Consider the following 14,653-nt stretch of genomic DNA (forward strand, 5'->3'; position numbering starts at 1 on the left):
GTGTTCTAATTAAGAGCCCTGGTTCAAGTGGCCAGGGAAGGACCAGAGGGCAGGGTAAGTGGACGGATGGCCTATTAGTCAGATTTCTGCAGCAACGCTACTCCTCAAAATCCTAGTGGCTTACAACAAGCACTTATTTCTTGTGCAGAGGTCTGTAGTTGGCTGGGGTAGTTGTACTTCAGACTTCAGGTCAGGTTTGGGTCTGCTCAATGTGTATCTCACATTGTTTTCATAGAAAATGGCAGACATGCAAGAGGGGTGAGTGGAAACACATGGTGCCTCGTAAGGCCTTGGCCCAGAATTGGCATGCTGTCACTTCCACTCACACCCCATTGGCCAAAGTGTCACATGGCCAAGGCCAAAGTCAATGGGATGGGGAAGTGTACTCCTCCCTCAGAGGGGGAACAATGGCAACGGCAGAGAGAAAGGAACAATTTTAGACAAACAATGCAATCTACTTCTTCCAAGTGTGAGGTTCCAGAGGCTGTGCAAAGTATCTTAGGGATACTTATCTAATTCCCCACAAAGTGCCACTTACTTCCATAATCCTCCAGGCATGTGTATGTCCAAATATCTTTGGACAAAAGTGAATGTTTTGGAGGCCAAAAAGAAGAAGTGTGTGGAGCTGGGCCACTGAGGTGCAATGAAAGCCAATGACTCGGACAGAGACACAACATCTCAAAGGCATTAGGCTTAGTGGAGAGGAATACCTACTACGTATCCTTGGCCAGGCCCCAGGGACTTCTGGGAGTGGCTCTGAGAGGCTGCCAACAGCACCTACAGTTCTGTTTCATGTCCTTCTCTCTATTGTGGATTTCAATTCTCCATCCACAGGGCTTTTCCAGGACGCTGGAGACACAACTTTCCTGTACCAGTCTATCTCTGATTTCAGAGGGTTGTTATCCAAATGCAAGGTCGTGAAAAGCTACAGAAATTGCCTCCAAAGAGCAATACTCGGAAAGCATTTACTCAAGACATGGGATGCCATGGTGCAAAAATGGAGAAATACAAAATCTGTAAGTGATTCCCCCTCAAATAAATGTGGCAAACTGTGAAATCAGGAATAAGAATGAAAAACAAACAAACTGCAAATTTTTGGCTTCCAGAGTTATTTCTAAACACACTGCCTAAGCATTTTCCAAAAAAGAAATTAATTAAAAATTTTTCCTCCCTTCAAAATTTACTATAAAGTAACTGACAATAGAATCTGAATATGTCTCTAGACAAGAAACATCTGTGTGAAAACAGAAAAGAACCATAAAACACTAACAAATTCAGGTAGTTAGGAATATCCAAAAAATCAACTACCATTTTTAGCTTTCTTCTGAATGCTTGACACCATAAAGAACTTTCAACATATATTGGCTTATCTACTATTTAACTGCATGTACTTGTGGTTTACAATATTTATTTACAAGCATATCCTGGCTTAATGTAAATTATATATTCTTAAAAATATTGAGTGTAGAGTAAATGTTAGTAATTGCAATAAATCTAGATGTAGTTTCTGATAACCTTTTACGTGTTTGCAATTGGCTAGATAGGGGTAACAGAAGGTATGAAAGACAGACACACTGTGCTTTAGAACAGGGTAGCACTTAGTAAAGGGCTAGGGTAGGCATGAACCAAAGAAGTCGCTAGGCAGTGCTCCTTATGGTACAGACAAAAAGTACAATAGCAGCTAAAACAAGGGAAATTTCATTCTAACTACACACAGACTTATGGAGCATCCCAACATGTTTTCTGAGAATAGCTACTTTTTATTTCCCAAAAACCCTAATATGAGCAGGTGAATTCTGAGAGAAGGACTCAGGGAACACCCTGAGCAGTGACAGGGAGCAGGCAGCTTCAGATCACACCCTTGCCTCCCCTAGAAATGCTACCTGATGGAAAAGCCAAGACACAGGGAATCACGGAGGCCCTAGGTTTTGCCATTGTAAGAAATCCCAGGGTAAATCCTTTGGAAAAACAAATACGCAACCCAGAATCTCTCTTTTCCACCAATGCACAGATTCAAGTTATCACATTTTCTTAAGGCAAAGGTTCCTTTCCTGCTTTTCCAGAGGACCATATTGAGGCAATAAAAAAATGGACTACCTTTCATGAAGAATCTTACAATATGCTCTGGTTCATTCTTTTGACAAGTAGTGGTTGAGCCTCTGCTGCAGACCAGGCACTGGGGATATGGGAGCAATCAAAATGGCAAAGTTCCTGCCCTCATAGAGCTGACACCCCAGTGGATAAGCAGCTGCTTCATCCCGATGCTTCCATTCCCCATCTTTATCCTAGGTTGCCTTTTTTGTGGAAATCCAAAAACATAGACACAGATGGAAGAAACTAAAAGTACCCAGGGGAATTAGGGCCCAACTCCAAGCGTCAAGAGTAGGAGTGTGTAGCGTAGTCATGGAAGCGGGTGATCCTTGGACCCAAATAACTTTCAACTTTCAGTCTAAAGATGAGAATAAAAAAGATTTCCGGAAGGTTCATGTGCTCAGAATCTTATTCCTCTAATACAACACATCTCCCTCTCTCCCACCCTCCCTTTCTTTCTCTGTCTCTCACACACCCCGCCCCCCAAAAATATCCCCAAGATACACATACACAAATATACAAACTATGCAAAACTACACAAATACACAAACTACACATGATAGGAAACCCAGGCATGCCCACGTAAAGACATGCAACATATTTTCAAGGACACGTTGACACTCACAAACATACCTATTACCATATCTTACCCATAAGTGAATGACCACAATTATAAGCAAAAATACCCATGTCAAAACACTTCCTAAATGAGGCTGCGATTCTCAGTGCAGTTGTCCCTGTATCTGTTCTCCCCATCGCTTCTATAAGGTTCTGAAGATTAAACAGTTGGTAGCCAACGTCATATACATGCCTGTAAACAAGAGGGCTCAGCTTTAAATAATTATGTTAAAGAAATGACAACTGTGCTCTTTGCCAGAAAAGGGATGAATAATTACAAAGCCAGGACACAATTAAGCAATTCTGACTGTCAAATTCTTGAACTCTCTCTCTGATACGTAGGGCTGGCGTGCCCACCATGCACTCTCTCCTGGACAGGCCTCTACACTGCTTTGATCTACGTTTCCCAGTGCAGTGAGAGGGGGTCACGGTCTGGTCATTACAGAAGCCTTTCTTTGGGGGTGTCAACTTTCTCTGCATCCAGCTTGGGGCTCTCTGCATTGACAGTCACATGATTCAATAGCCAATATTTAACAAAGATATATACATATTCTTTTAATTCCGAGAAATAAGCAAAGCCTGGCTGTTGCAGGTCCACTAACACCACACACGCACACGCGCGCAAACACACAAGTCTAGAAGAGTCTCTTGTAGTATTAGCTATCACTTGCTAATGAATGACAGCATCTTTCAGAGCTCAGACAGAAGGCAGCTTTTAAACAACAAAAACCAAAAGGCAGCAATGAAGGAGAAATGTGTCCTCGTGAGAGAAAGCAAGAGAGAACTCACACTCAAGTGCCAGGGCCCGCCAGGTACCAAATCAACCTTTATGACATAGGGGGTTTATTAGTTACTGGATGATTTTGTATTTGCATCAACCGAGAACACCCAGACTGCCCACTCCCTACCACCAAAGCAAGGGCTGTGATTGGAGAGGCATTTCCATTCTCCCAAATACTTTATGTCAGGAATAAAATGAAAACAGCTTCCCAAATCACGGCCCCCTTGATCATCCATCAGAACATTCTGCTGAATAAGCACAACAGGCCGCTGCTGCCTCAGAAAGGACAGAAGCCAACTTGAGATTCCGATTCTGTTATGAAAAATAGGTCTTCAGCAATTGTGCTCAGCACAGCATTGGCAATTTACGGGGAGGAAATTGCTCTCCACTTAGAAGCTGACTCTGGGTGTACACATACCTCCCAGAACATACATATGTATATATACACAGAGAAGGAAAGCATATATACACACCTGCATAGAAACAAACATAAGTCTGTACATACTGTGAGCAGATGAGAACCAGGCTTTTTAACACCAATTTATTAATTCAGCAAGGAGCTCATTTGGCCTCTTTCTATCTGCAAAAAAAGTACCAGTGCATATCTCTGAAAACGACAGACAAAAGGGAATTGTCTGCCATTCAAGAGAGGCATACGGTTTGATATGAAACCAGGAACACAGAGAAATCTTGCAGTGTACTTGAAGGATCATGGTGTAAATAGAACACTTAACTAGAAGCCCAGACCCCTGGGTTCTGGTCCCAGTTCTGCCTCCACAGGACTGTGGGGACCTTAGGAAACTACATCCTCTCCCAGTTCCCTCACCCATAAAATGAGATCACAGATGAGATGATTTCTGAAGTCCTCTCCAGTTTGGAAAGCATGTGACTCTACAAAACGATAACAACCAAAGGTCCCCATGCTTTGTTAGAGTATTTTTGTCTCTCCTCAAATAATTAACAGATATTTTTAAGCTTAACACAGTTAGTAAAGATGTTCCAGTCAATCACACAAACATGAGTTAATTCTATAATTGATTAAAAACTAATTTGGAGCTTTGAAGAGCATTTCTGCCGAATGCTGCTAATGACTCAGAGAACCAGCTACTACTGGATTTTAAGGAGCCATTTCCACTTGCTTTCAAATGAGGGGAGGATTTCTGTCCCCTCCCTGCATCATCTTTACTCCAATGGAACAGCGCTGCTTTTATCTGTGGTCTTCATTTAGGTTCCTATGAGGTTCTGTTTGAACAGAGAGATGCACAGGGAAAATGTTTAGCTCTCTGCTCCAGGGGTAAGAAATCAGAGTGCAAGAATGCGGGCTCTGTGGTCAGACACACGGGTAAAGCTCCAGCTCCAGCAATTACTAGTCGGGTGACTTCGGCAGCCCAATTAACATCTCCAGGCCTGAGTTACCTCATCTGTAGAGTAAGCCAGAGCTCCCTTCCTTCTACATTATGGGGTTATGTGAGAACTCACAAATCTGTATCGAAAAAACCTTAGAACAGCGGTGGACACACACGGAGCACCCCACCCAAATACGGTGGGTATTACATTTCGTACCCCCTCAGATTTCCAGTGACAATGTAGAACTTCCGATGTCAAAGACCATGAGAGCAGGAGAAATATTGATTTATTCCATGAAGTGCATGTATACATGAAGGTGAGAAATGTAAGATGAGCAGGAACCCAAGATATTATAAAAAATTCATTTGCTGTACTTTGGTTTGGTAGTGTTGGCTGTCTCTGGAATCTTTTAACCAAAAAAAGGAAAAGAAGGCCTAGAAATAAATTACTTCATTTGGACAAAATTACAAAAGCTGGAATAACTAAAGGCAGTCATGAGCAATACATCAAATCTATGCCTCGATACAGAAAACTGTTAACACTTTAATAGCTACGAAACGAATCACTCCATTAATTTCCCACATGCTGAAACAGGTAACAATACATTTATCTGCCAGTATTATACCCTCCATATCGTATATTTCCACAACTGTTAGCAATTTATTCAGCATAACGGGAAATAAGTTGCACCTCATGGATTCAGCAAAAGAAAGTGGCCTGAGGTCTACTGCCAGCTGAGCTACTTGATGGAAGAGGTTTCATTTTTCTGTTTTGGTTCTGTTTGTTTTTCTCTCCTTCCCTTTTTAATCATTTCCAATGCACGTGCAGAGGGCTCTAAGTCAATAAGTGAGGACAAACTAGACCTCTAGGATTTCTGGGCCAATGTTTTCAACACACAAGCTAGGATCCCACAGGAAGCTAGCTCCACAGAGCTCCAGGGCAGTGAGGGACCTCCAAAGGGGTCATCAAAGGTCATCAAGTCCATTCTCTAGCCTTGAAGGACCCCAACTCCTCCCAAAGAGATAGTTGTTCATGTCCTTAAAAATCTCCTTGTGTCGGAATCTAACACCCAAAGCCAAATCTCCCCTGTCTCATTGATGCTGTCACTAAGATGACACCGTGTTCACTTCCATGGCCTTGATGCAGACTCAGCTGATAAAAGAAAGGTCAGTAAACACCATTCCCATGAGCTCTGGAGAGCTACATGTACGGAGCACACACCAGTCCCAGGTCACATTGTCAGAAAACATTGCCTTCCCTACTTACCATATCTCTGAGAGCTATTGAGCCCTCACTTGTGGACAGAAGAAAATCTCTCTCCCCAGCTCCTCTTTGGTCCCAAGAAAGTAGTGCCCCCTCTGAGGCGCTGGAAGAATCCTACCCACCTAAGAAACAGTAAATGCCCAGTGCTTTCTTCTTTCTCAGCTCCAGACCTGTAGAGGTCCCACCTTATATATAAAACATCTTCAAGGAGGCCTGAAATACGCCCCCAGGAATGTCACCACTGGGCTGTGTATGGTGCTGCTTTATTGGAAAAGAGCCACCTGGGTAAAATCACCTTACAAATAAGATCCTCTTAAACTGGGTCATGGGAAGACCCAATTTATACCCAGTCCTATTTCTTGTTTGGTCAACAGTATATCCATGGATGAAACCCTAGTGTGAGATCCCTCCTGCACTCTAAACACAAAGGAGGACATCCTCCATGCTCAAAGAGTAACCAACGAAGTGAGACACAACTCCCTGCGAAGACCAGGGAGCAGGCAGCTTACCTTGGGCTTCACCACCTTCATGAACGCCCCTCTGACCAAAGCTTCCTCTCGTTCTTGTCTGGTTACTTTCCGGGCATCCAGAAACTTCAAATTGGGCAGCTTGTGCAGAACAAAGCATCTGGAAAAGAAAAGTCTGGGACAACTCAGAAAGGCTGGGGTGACAGCCTCAAAGATCCACGCAATTTGTCTGATAGTTGGGAATCGACACCATTAGGTCTACAGAAGCCGAGACCTTGGCTGCTGCTTCTCCTCTCTTATTTCACATAGAATGAATAATTGCTCTTTGAGGAAACCCAAATGGTTATATTTTACACAGACACACAACTAAATTTTAAAAATGTACACTAATGGCTGCTTTTGACTCAAAGGTAGATACATACACACACACCTGGATTAGCAAGGAAGATCTTATCAATATATTTCCCTCCTTCCCTTCTGGAAAATGGGCCCAGCTTCTTTGCTAAACAGAAAGTTCTCAGTGAAACTAACCTACAACCTGACTGTACCATTTATGCCCTTACCATTCCTATGGGTCATCTGTATCACTCTCATATCTGAGATAACAACAAATCTTCAATTTGAAGCTGAGACAAGAGACTGACTTGCCATCCAGGAAAATAAGTTAGGATACAGGTTGTAATAACCTGGGAGAGAACCAACAAACACATATAGCTGAGAAATGCTTCCTTGAGGAATCAAACAGAGGTCTTAAGGGCTTTTTTCTCATCATCACTGAGTTATTTCCACACTGGCACTATGAGGATTATCTTTATCAAGGAAAAATAGGGGAGGTTGGTTTCTAGGAGATATTAATAGCCCAACAAATGCTATGTGCTCTCCATTCGTCTAGAAACAGTCTTTGGTATCCATTATGGCTTCCAGGGATAAGCCAATGGATACTTGTGTGATGAACTATCCTCAAGTAAGTGTATATGGAGAAGATCCACTGGGCCAGGGGACAGGTATATAAACATATAAATAAATATAGAAAAGGTATAGATACTTGCCTATACTTCTCCTTCCTCAGTGACAGTCACCAACCCAGATGCTGTCCATCAAGCCCCCATCAATCAAAGGAGTAATTGTTTAGACCTTGTCCCGCTTAGGAAGAAGAGGTAAGTACCCAATGTCAAGAGCAATGGATTATCTCTATGGGAATCTCTCATTTCTTTCCTGTACTCAGCCTCCTCAGTATTCACTCAACTTTCAAATCCCAACCCCCATGAAGTTTTCTTCTGCACCTCCAGCCCACATTGCTTTCTCCCTTCTCAGCACTCCCACGATACAATGTCAGCACCATACAGTTTAACATTTTGTTGGTTTTTAATTGTTTTATTGGTATTTAGTTGATGCCCTCACCTAATTATAAATTTCTTTAGGGCAGGGACACATTTTTTTGCTCATCCTCATACCATCCTGGAAAGTAGCATTAGAATGAAGCTGAGATCAATAACGTTCACTTCAGTTGCACGAATATCTCTTGAGCACCTACTATGTACCAGGCCATTGGTATACAGAGGTGATCACGACATGGTTCCTGCTCTTAAAGGGGTTCTCAGTGTAATGGAGAATGATGGACTCACATAGAGAAATTAGAAACTAGCATAGCTAAGTGCCAAGATTGAGGTTATGCACAAAGTAGTTTGGGGAGCACAGAGAAAGGGACCTAACATTATTCACTGAATGCCTGAAAACTAATGGCTGGAGGAGGAATAAGAGGAACAAAAAAACCTCAAGTAAAGCAACCTCACACACTTAGCTTTTCCTCAGGGCAAATGTTACTCAGGGTATGTAGTGCCTCCCTCCTCAGGGGAGCCTTGGGTCCCCAAGGCCGGCTCCCACATTCATAAGGTGGTTTCACATCACCAAGTGGCTTCCATATGCTTGTCCAGGAAAAAGACTTAGCTGATTACTCAAAGGCAAGAGTCGATAGCTTAGAGGCCTCCAGTCATAACCTTTATATGATGTGTTTTTAACGCCGACGTATCTGAATTCTTTTGAGGTATAGTTTTTCTCCCCAGAAATGTCTACCCTAACATCTGAGGTCCTGGGAATTTGACTATCTACTTCCTGCTTCCTCCCTGGCCTCAATCTATTACCTTCTTTCCTACTTTTCCCTGAGCCTCCCCCTTCCCTCTCCAAATGCCCCCTAACCTTATCCCAAATCAGAAAAGTTCCACAAAGGCCCAAATGACCTTTCTATTCTCCAGTAGAACTCCCACTGGCCTCAGTCAATGTCAGAGAAAACTTCCGTCTTATGCTTGTAGCAGCAAAGACTTGATGACAACAGATTCTTTCAAATAAAGACATGTACAGACGGAAACAATATGTCAGGAGTGACGCTCAAAGGAGTAAAGACACCCACTAAGTGTAGGGTGGGAAAAGATGAATATTCAGGTGAAGAAAACATCAGTATTAGAAAATCAGCCAATGTTTAATGATGGAATGAAAGATGTCTTCACAGGGCTGGCAGGAACCATAATGACAACAGACAGCACGTTGTCATTTCGCCCCACTTTGGATCACAGCCCTGAAATCAAAGGAGAGAGAGAGAGGTGCTGGCTTTTAAGCTAGTTAAAAATTTTAGATGACAAAGAGCTGCTGTTTTCAGAGCACTCTTATACAATTGAGGAAACAGTCTATGAAATAGGCTGCCAGTCACCTCTGAAACTAGGTGTGACTTGACTCCCATCTTGATGGCCAGCCTGAGGTTTCCAGCTGGTTGGTGCTTGGAGAGGTTTGAGGGACACTAGGAAGGCTTGTCCCAAACAGTCCAGTCTGAGACTCAGTCCAGGGTCCAAAGGTCCTCCCTTAGAGCTATCTTCTTTCATTTACTTACTCATACTTTCACTCACCCATCAAATAATTATTGAGCAGCCACCAGCTGCCAGAAACTGTGTCAGGTGCTGAGCATAAGGTGCTGCACAAAACAGATAAGGTCCCTGCTTTCAAGGAGCCTATATTCCAGCACAGTGGTTCTCAACCTTGAGTGGGCATCAGCATGCCCCGGGGTGCTTGTTGAAACACAGATTGCACCACTAGCCCCAGCATTTCTGATTCACTGTGACTGGAGTAGGACCTGGAATTTACATTTCTAATAAGTTCTCAGGTAGGGCTGATGCTGCTGGTCCTGCTGAAAACCTCCGTTCAAGTGAAAATAACACCATGAAGATTAATAGTTCTGGAATTAGGATGTTGATAAGGTGGCAAAGAGTCTCCTTCCCAATTCTGCTCACAGTCTGCCCTGCCCCAACGTCTGTGGTACACAGCACCCAGACAGCAGCCACATCTACAGTTCTTCCTGCCCCTTGGTGGTTTGGAACTAGCTCCAAACATTACTGCCAAGTGATAAGTCAGTGGGCTTTCTGCCTGCCTGTCCCATCCCAGTCTAGGGAAATCTATTTCCCTTTGTTCTAGGTCATGTTAGGGTGTCAAAAGCTGCAGCTTCAATCTGAGTATAATACAAGTTTGCCATAAAAATACAAGAGAGGATTCCTGAAGCCACAGAATGAAGGCTTTTACAATATCAATTCAACCCTTGTAAATTTAATCCAGGGTTATTTGTTGCACCAAAATCTCTTTACTGTGATGTATGACTTAGTTACTGGGGTTATCACAGCCGTATCCTAAAGTTGCATAGTACATAAAACATTTCAGTTAACAATGCGGGAAGGTTAACTCCTCCAGATAACCTGCAATCACAAGGGCTAGTCCAGATGACATGCCTCTGTCAGCTTCCACGAGCTATTGATGGTTCAATCAGTTTGTTTTGAAGGTAAAGTACAACAAAAGGGCAGTAAACTTATTCAGACTGTCAACAGGGGCTATTGGGAATGGGGCTTGCAGGTAAGTAATTCTGGGTGTTTTAAGGCTATTATCAAACAGCAATGGTTGAAGGAAGAGACAGCTACTAATAACACAGAAGGCAGCCATCATAAACCACTTTATGGCAGAAACCCCTGTCCATAAATCCTGCGACACCCGGAGACAGCTTCAGATTTATAAAACTGCTTGTTAAGCCAAGGCACTGTTTAATGAAAAGAGATCCGTCTAAGTTCTAAGTCTCACGTCCCTAGCTCCAGAGGGCAGTTCCAATTTTCCTGACCTTCCCAAGGTGGCTGGGAGAAAGCCCCAGGGCCTGGGGGGTGGAAGTCAGAGGCACTCTTGGCTGTGATACGGAAGGTGAGGTTATCGAGAGATCAGGGATCCTGGGAAGTTGTTTAAAGACTCATTCACGTCTGTCTGCAAACAGATTCTCTAAAAGTGAGAGCCACACACAAAGCTTTCCGGGTTCTCTCTCTTTTCATAGAGAAGGCTCCATTTTCTTAAAAGACAGCTTTAAAGAGACACCTAAAACTGGTAGAGAGGGAAAAGGAACAGTGGAAAGGCTTTTTCGTTTGTTTGCTTTTTGCTCCAAAATCAATTTTCTCTGCCCAATCCTGAAGCTCCGGCACTTTTCATCTAGACTTCAAAGGGAGAGGAGGATGGTCTTTTCTCTTGCCTACACCTGCTACCCCAGGGGAGCTGGCCGCTCCCCAGTAACACCACACAACCACAGAAATGCCAAGACAGATCTTCACCGTCCTCTCCTGGGGTTGGCTGCCATGTTTCCTTCTGAGGGGACTACTCACGACACACTGTTTCCAGATCCTGAGGGAACTGGATGCGGGGTCACTGGAGTTTTTGCCTACTTCCTTCCATTTAAGGCATTCTACGCTTCTTCTCATTACTTCTTGCTCCCATGCTTGGGGGATTGGGAGACATGGGGCAAGATGCTGAGGCCCTACCAGGGGTGCCTGAAGGCAGCAATGGGTAATCCATGAACTGTTCTCAATCTTTTACAAAGCTTAACAGAACAGAGGGAACATGTCAATAAAACATCAAACTTCTTTGCTTTTGACTGGCTTACATCAACCCCATTTGGTAACACTGCTTACCTCATGCTGATCAAAAGCACTGATCAACAGCTAAATGTGTCTGACTAATTTAAAAAGTTAGCAACAGCTTAAATGAGCTTATTTAAGAGACCAAAGCTTTAAAGAGTGGAGGCAAAAATTAAAAAGAGGAGATCATAATGAAAAGCTTAGGGACTAACGGCGCAGAGGAAGGAGCCCAGACTCGGGGCTTATCTTGTTGTGTGATCTTGGTTCAGTCTGTCACCTTCCTGAGCCTCAGTTTCTCCATCTGTGTAATGAACGGAATGGGCAAAATGGTGCCTAAGCCTCCTGTAAGCTTTAGCTCGCTTGAATTTGATGTGCCTCAAAGTTAACACAATAAATACATCCATATCCTCCGTTCTGATACACATCCATGTATTTCCTTATATAACCACCCGCTCACGCCTCCAGGTAAAGGACGACTGTGAAAAACAGTCAATAAAGACCAAAGAGTAACGAACAAGCACTGTGAGTGGAATAACTCCAGATGCTTGGAGAAATGACAATGATCTCACTCTAATGAGCCGAGGTGAGCTCACCTACAGCATTAATGAAGGCTTGACGACTGGCAAAGGCCAGCTGATTTTCCTCACAGTTCACCGGCAGCATGTTTGAAGTCTCTGTGCAAACAATACACCCACAGGATAGACTAAGGCCCTCTACAGAGGGTAACCAGCAATTGCTCTGTGGGCTTCTGTCACTTTGATCTCTGGGTCGTGACCTTTGCTTTCTTGTGATCTTCAAAGCCCAGATTGTAGATTAGCTGGAGAATGCTAGCTGGGTTATGTAAGCCACAAGTTTTACAGCTCCTATTCAGCTGGGAAATGGTGGCAGCCCAGGACAGCCAACAGACGGTGGAGGGTCCCTCCCTCCTTCCCTTTGGCTGAGTGATACAGACACTGGTCAGGCCCCAGCGCTGCTCCCTTGAGGGAACAAAGAAAGGGTGTCACATTTTAAATAATTTAAAGTTGTAAGCAATACAGAGGGACTTACTGGGGAGGAGGGAGGAAGGAGAGGCCAACTAAAGACTGGAGTGGCAGGAGAGAATGAATGACAAAGGGTTTAGTGACAGAGGTAGGGTTAAGAGACCATGAGACCAACTCCCTTTCTTGACAACTGATGTCTAGCACTTGTGTACTGTTGACCTTCACTCCACTGTCTTTCCTGTACTAACAAAAAGAAAAAAAAATGGTAAAGAAAGACAAGAAAACTGTATGGAGATTCCTCAAAAAATTAACAATAGAACTACCATACGATCCAGCTATTCCACTGCTGGGTATTTATCCGAAGAACAGGAAAACAGGAATGTGTAAGGATACACACACCCCTGTGTTCACTGCAACATTATTCACATTAGCCAAGACTTGGGAGCAACCTAAGTGCCTATCAAGGGATGAATGGATAAAGAAGCTGTGGTATATATACACAATGCAATACTACTCAGCCATAAGAAACGATGAAATCCAGCCATTTGTGACAACATGGACGGACATTGAGGGTATTATGCAAAGTGAAATAAGTCAGAGGGAGAAGGTCAAATACCATATGCTCTCACTCATAAGTAGAAGATAAAAACAACAACAAACAAACACATAGAGACAGAGATTGGGCTGGTGGTTACCAGAGGGGAAGGAGGGAGGGAGGAGGGTGAAAGGGATGATTAGGACAGGTCTGTGGTGACAGATTGCAATTAGTCTTTGGGTGGTGAACATGATGTAACCTATGCAGAAATAGAAGTATAATGATGTACACCTGAAATTCATACAATGTTATAAACCAATGTTACCACAATTGGAAAAAAAAGAAAAGAAAGATAAGAAATAGACCATACTGGGTACCCAAGTTTCCCATCCTTGATTCATTTTTTGGCCAGTGTTGAAGTCCACAGGAAGCCCAAGTGTTTTCTTAGTATGATGGTGGTCTCCCAGGCCAAGCTCTGCCCCTCCACTCTCTTCCTGCCCAAATCCTAAAGGCTACTGTTTATCACATTCATCTCCATTCAACATTCATCTGAAAATAGCCGCACAGTGTGTACACACAGCAAAGCATGGGCAGGTTTAAGCTCCTATAATAACATGGCAATGGACATTTCTCAGCCATGAACTATGATGAATGGTGAAGAGAAACTCCAGGCAAGGTTTTGCTCCTGCCCCAGCAGGACCAGGGCACTGCTCAACAACTTGGTAGTATGTTTATGCTTACATACAGATTTAATGAGCCCATTTTACTGTGGGGATGTGTGCCAAGATAATCCACCTGGGTGCACAGGGGGTAAGTGAGGAAGGAAAGGGAGTAGCGTGGGGGGAGGGGAGGAAATAATCAGCAGAAATCGAAGCATCTGTGATGACATTTCCAATAACTCCATAAATCTAGTCACTTTCCATTTCTGGTCCAGTGGCTGGCCACAACGTGACCTAAAACTGGGCTGACCTCTCTGAAATCAACATCGCCCATGGAAATGAAACAACAGACATACTCATTTTGATGTATGGCTGGGTGACATATTATAAATATTACATCACATAACCACAGAGGATGCCAATCAATAAGAAATTTTTTTAGACAGCACTAAATGAACCATGGGTTCTTGCGTCTGAATATACTCCTTTAAGGCTCCTACTATTGCTTAAATGATTAATAGAAGATATATTGTCAGAAAATGTACTTAAGGTGAAAAACAGTAAACTGTACAAATATCATTCATTTTTTAAGCAATTTTCTAGTGAAAATGTCACATAAATTTACATAGAGGCCCTACTATTAGGCTCTGGGTAGCAGCTAGAAGGAAGACAGACCCCACGCTTTGTGGATAAAGGGCCAAGAAAATATTTTACCAGAGGGAAAAAAAAAAAGGTGCCTGCATTGCTTTGTAGAAAGCCAAACGCCACAGGAACCCTGGATTCAAAAGTCTTATTGTGAAACTCTTAATACTTCTCAGTGGCAAATGAAGCACGAACTCCAGGATGAACAAAGCAGAGCTGCTTACAGACCACAGAACAGAACTGCATCATACACACATTTATCTCATCCAAACGCAAGTGTGAGAGTGCTTATCAAACCAGAAATAAAAAATAAAAAAACAAAACGAATAAAAAATTTAGAATTGC

The 14,653-nt window shown here is 43.1% G+C and overlaps 1 protein-coding gene across 1 annotated transcript in view; it reads right to left on the minus strand.

Annotated features, from left to right (window-relative positions):
* LRMDA (leucine rich melanocyte differentiation associated) overlaps positions 1–14,653 on the minus strand; it is a 1,021,905-nt gene that overhangs the window by 422,206 nt on the left and 585,046 nt on the right. Inside the window, exon 5 of the mRNA XM_058543109.1 lies at positions 6,610–6,727. Coding sequence (XP_058399092.1) covers positions 6,610–6,727 — 118 coding nt within the window. The remainder of the gene's footprint in view (positions 1–6,609; positions 6,728–14,653) is intronic.

Source organism: Diceros bicornis, chromosome 6 (assembly GCF_020826845.1).
Source record: "Diceros bicornis minor isolate mBicDic1 chromosome 6, mDicBic1.mat.cur, whole genome shotgun sequence".
Classification (NCBI taxonomy): domain Eukaryota; kingdom Metazoa; phylum Chordata; class Mammalia; order Perissodactyla; family Rhinocerotidae; genus Diceros; species Diceros bicornis.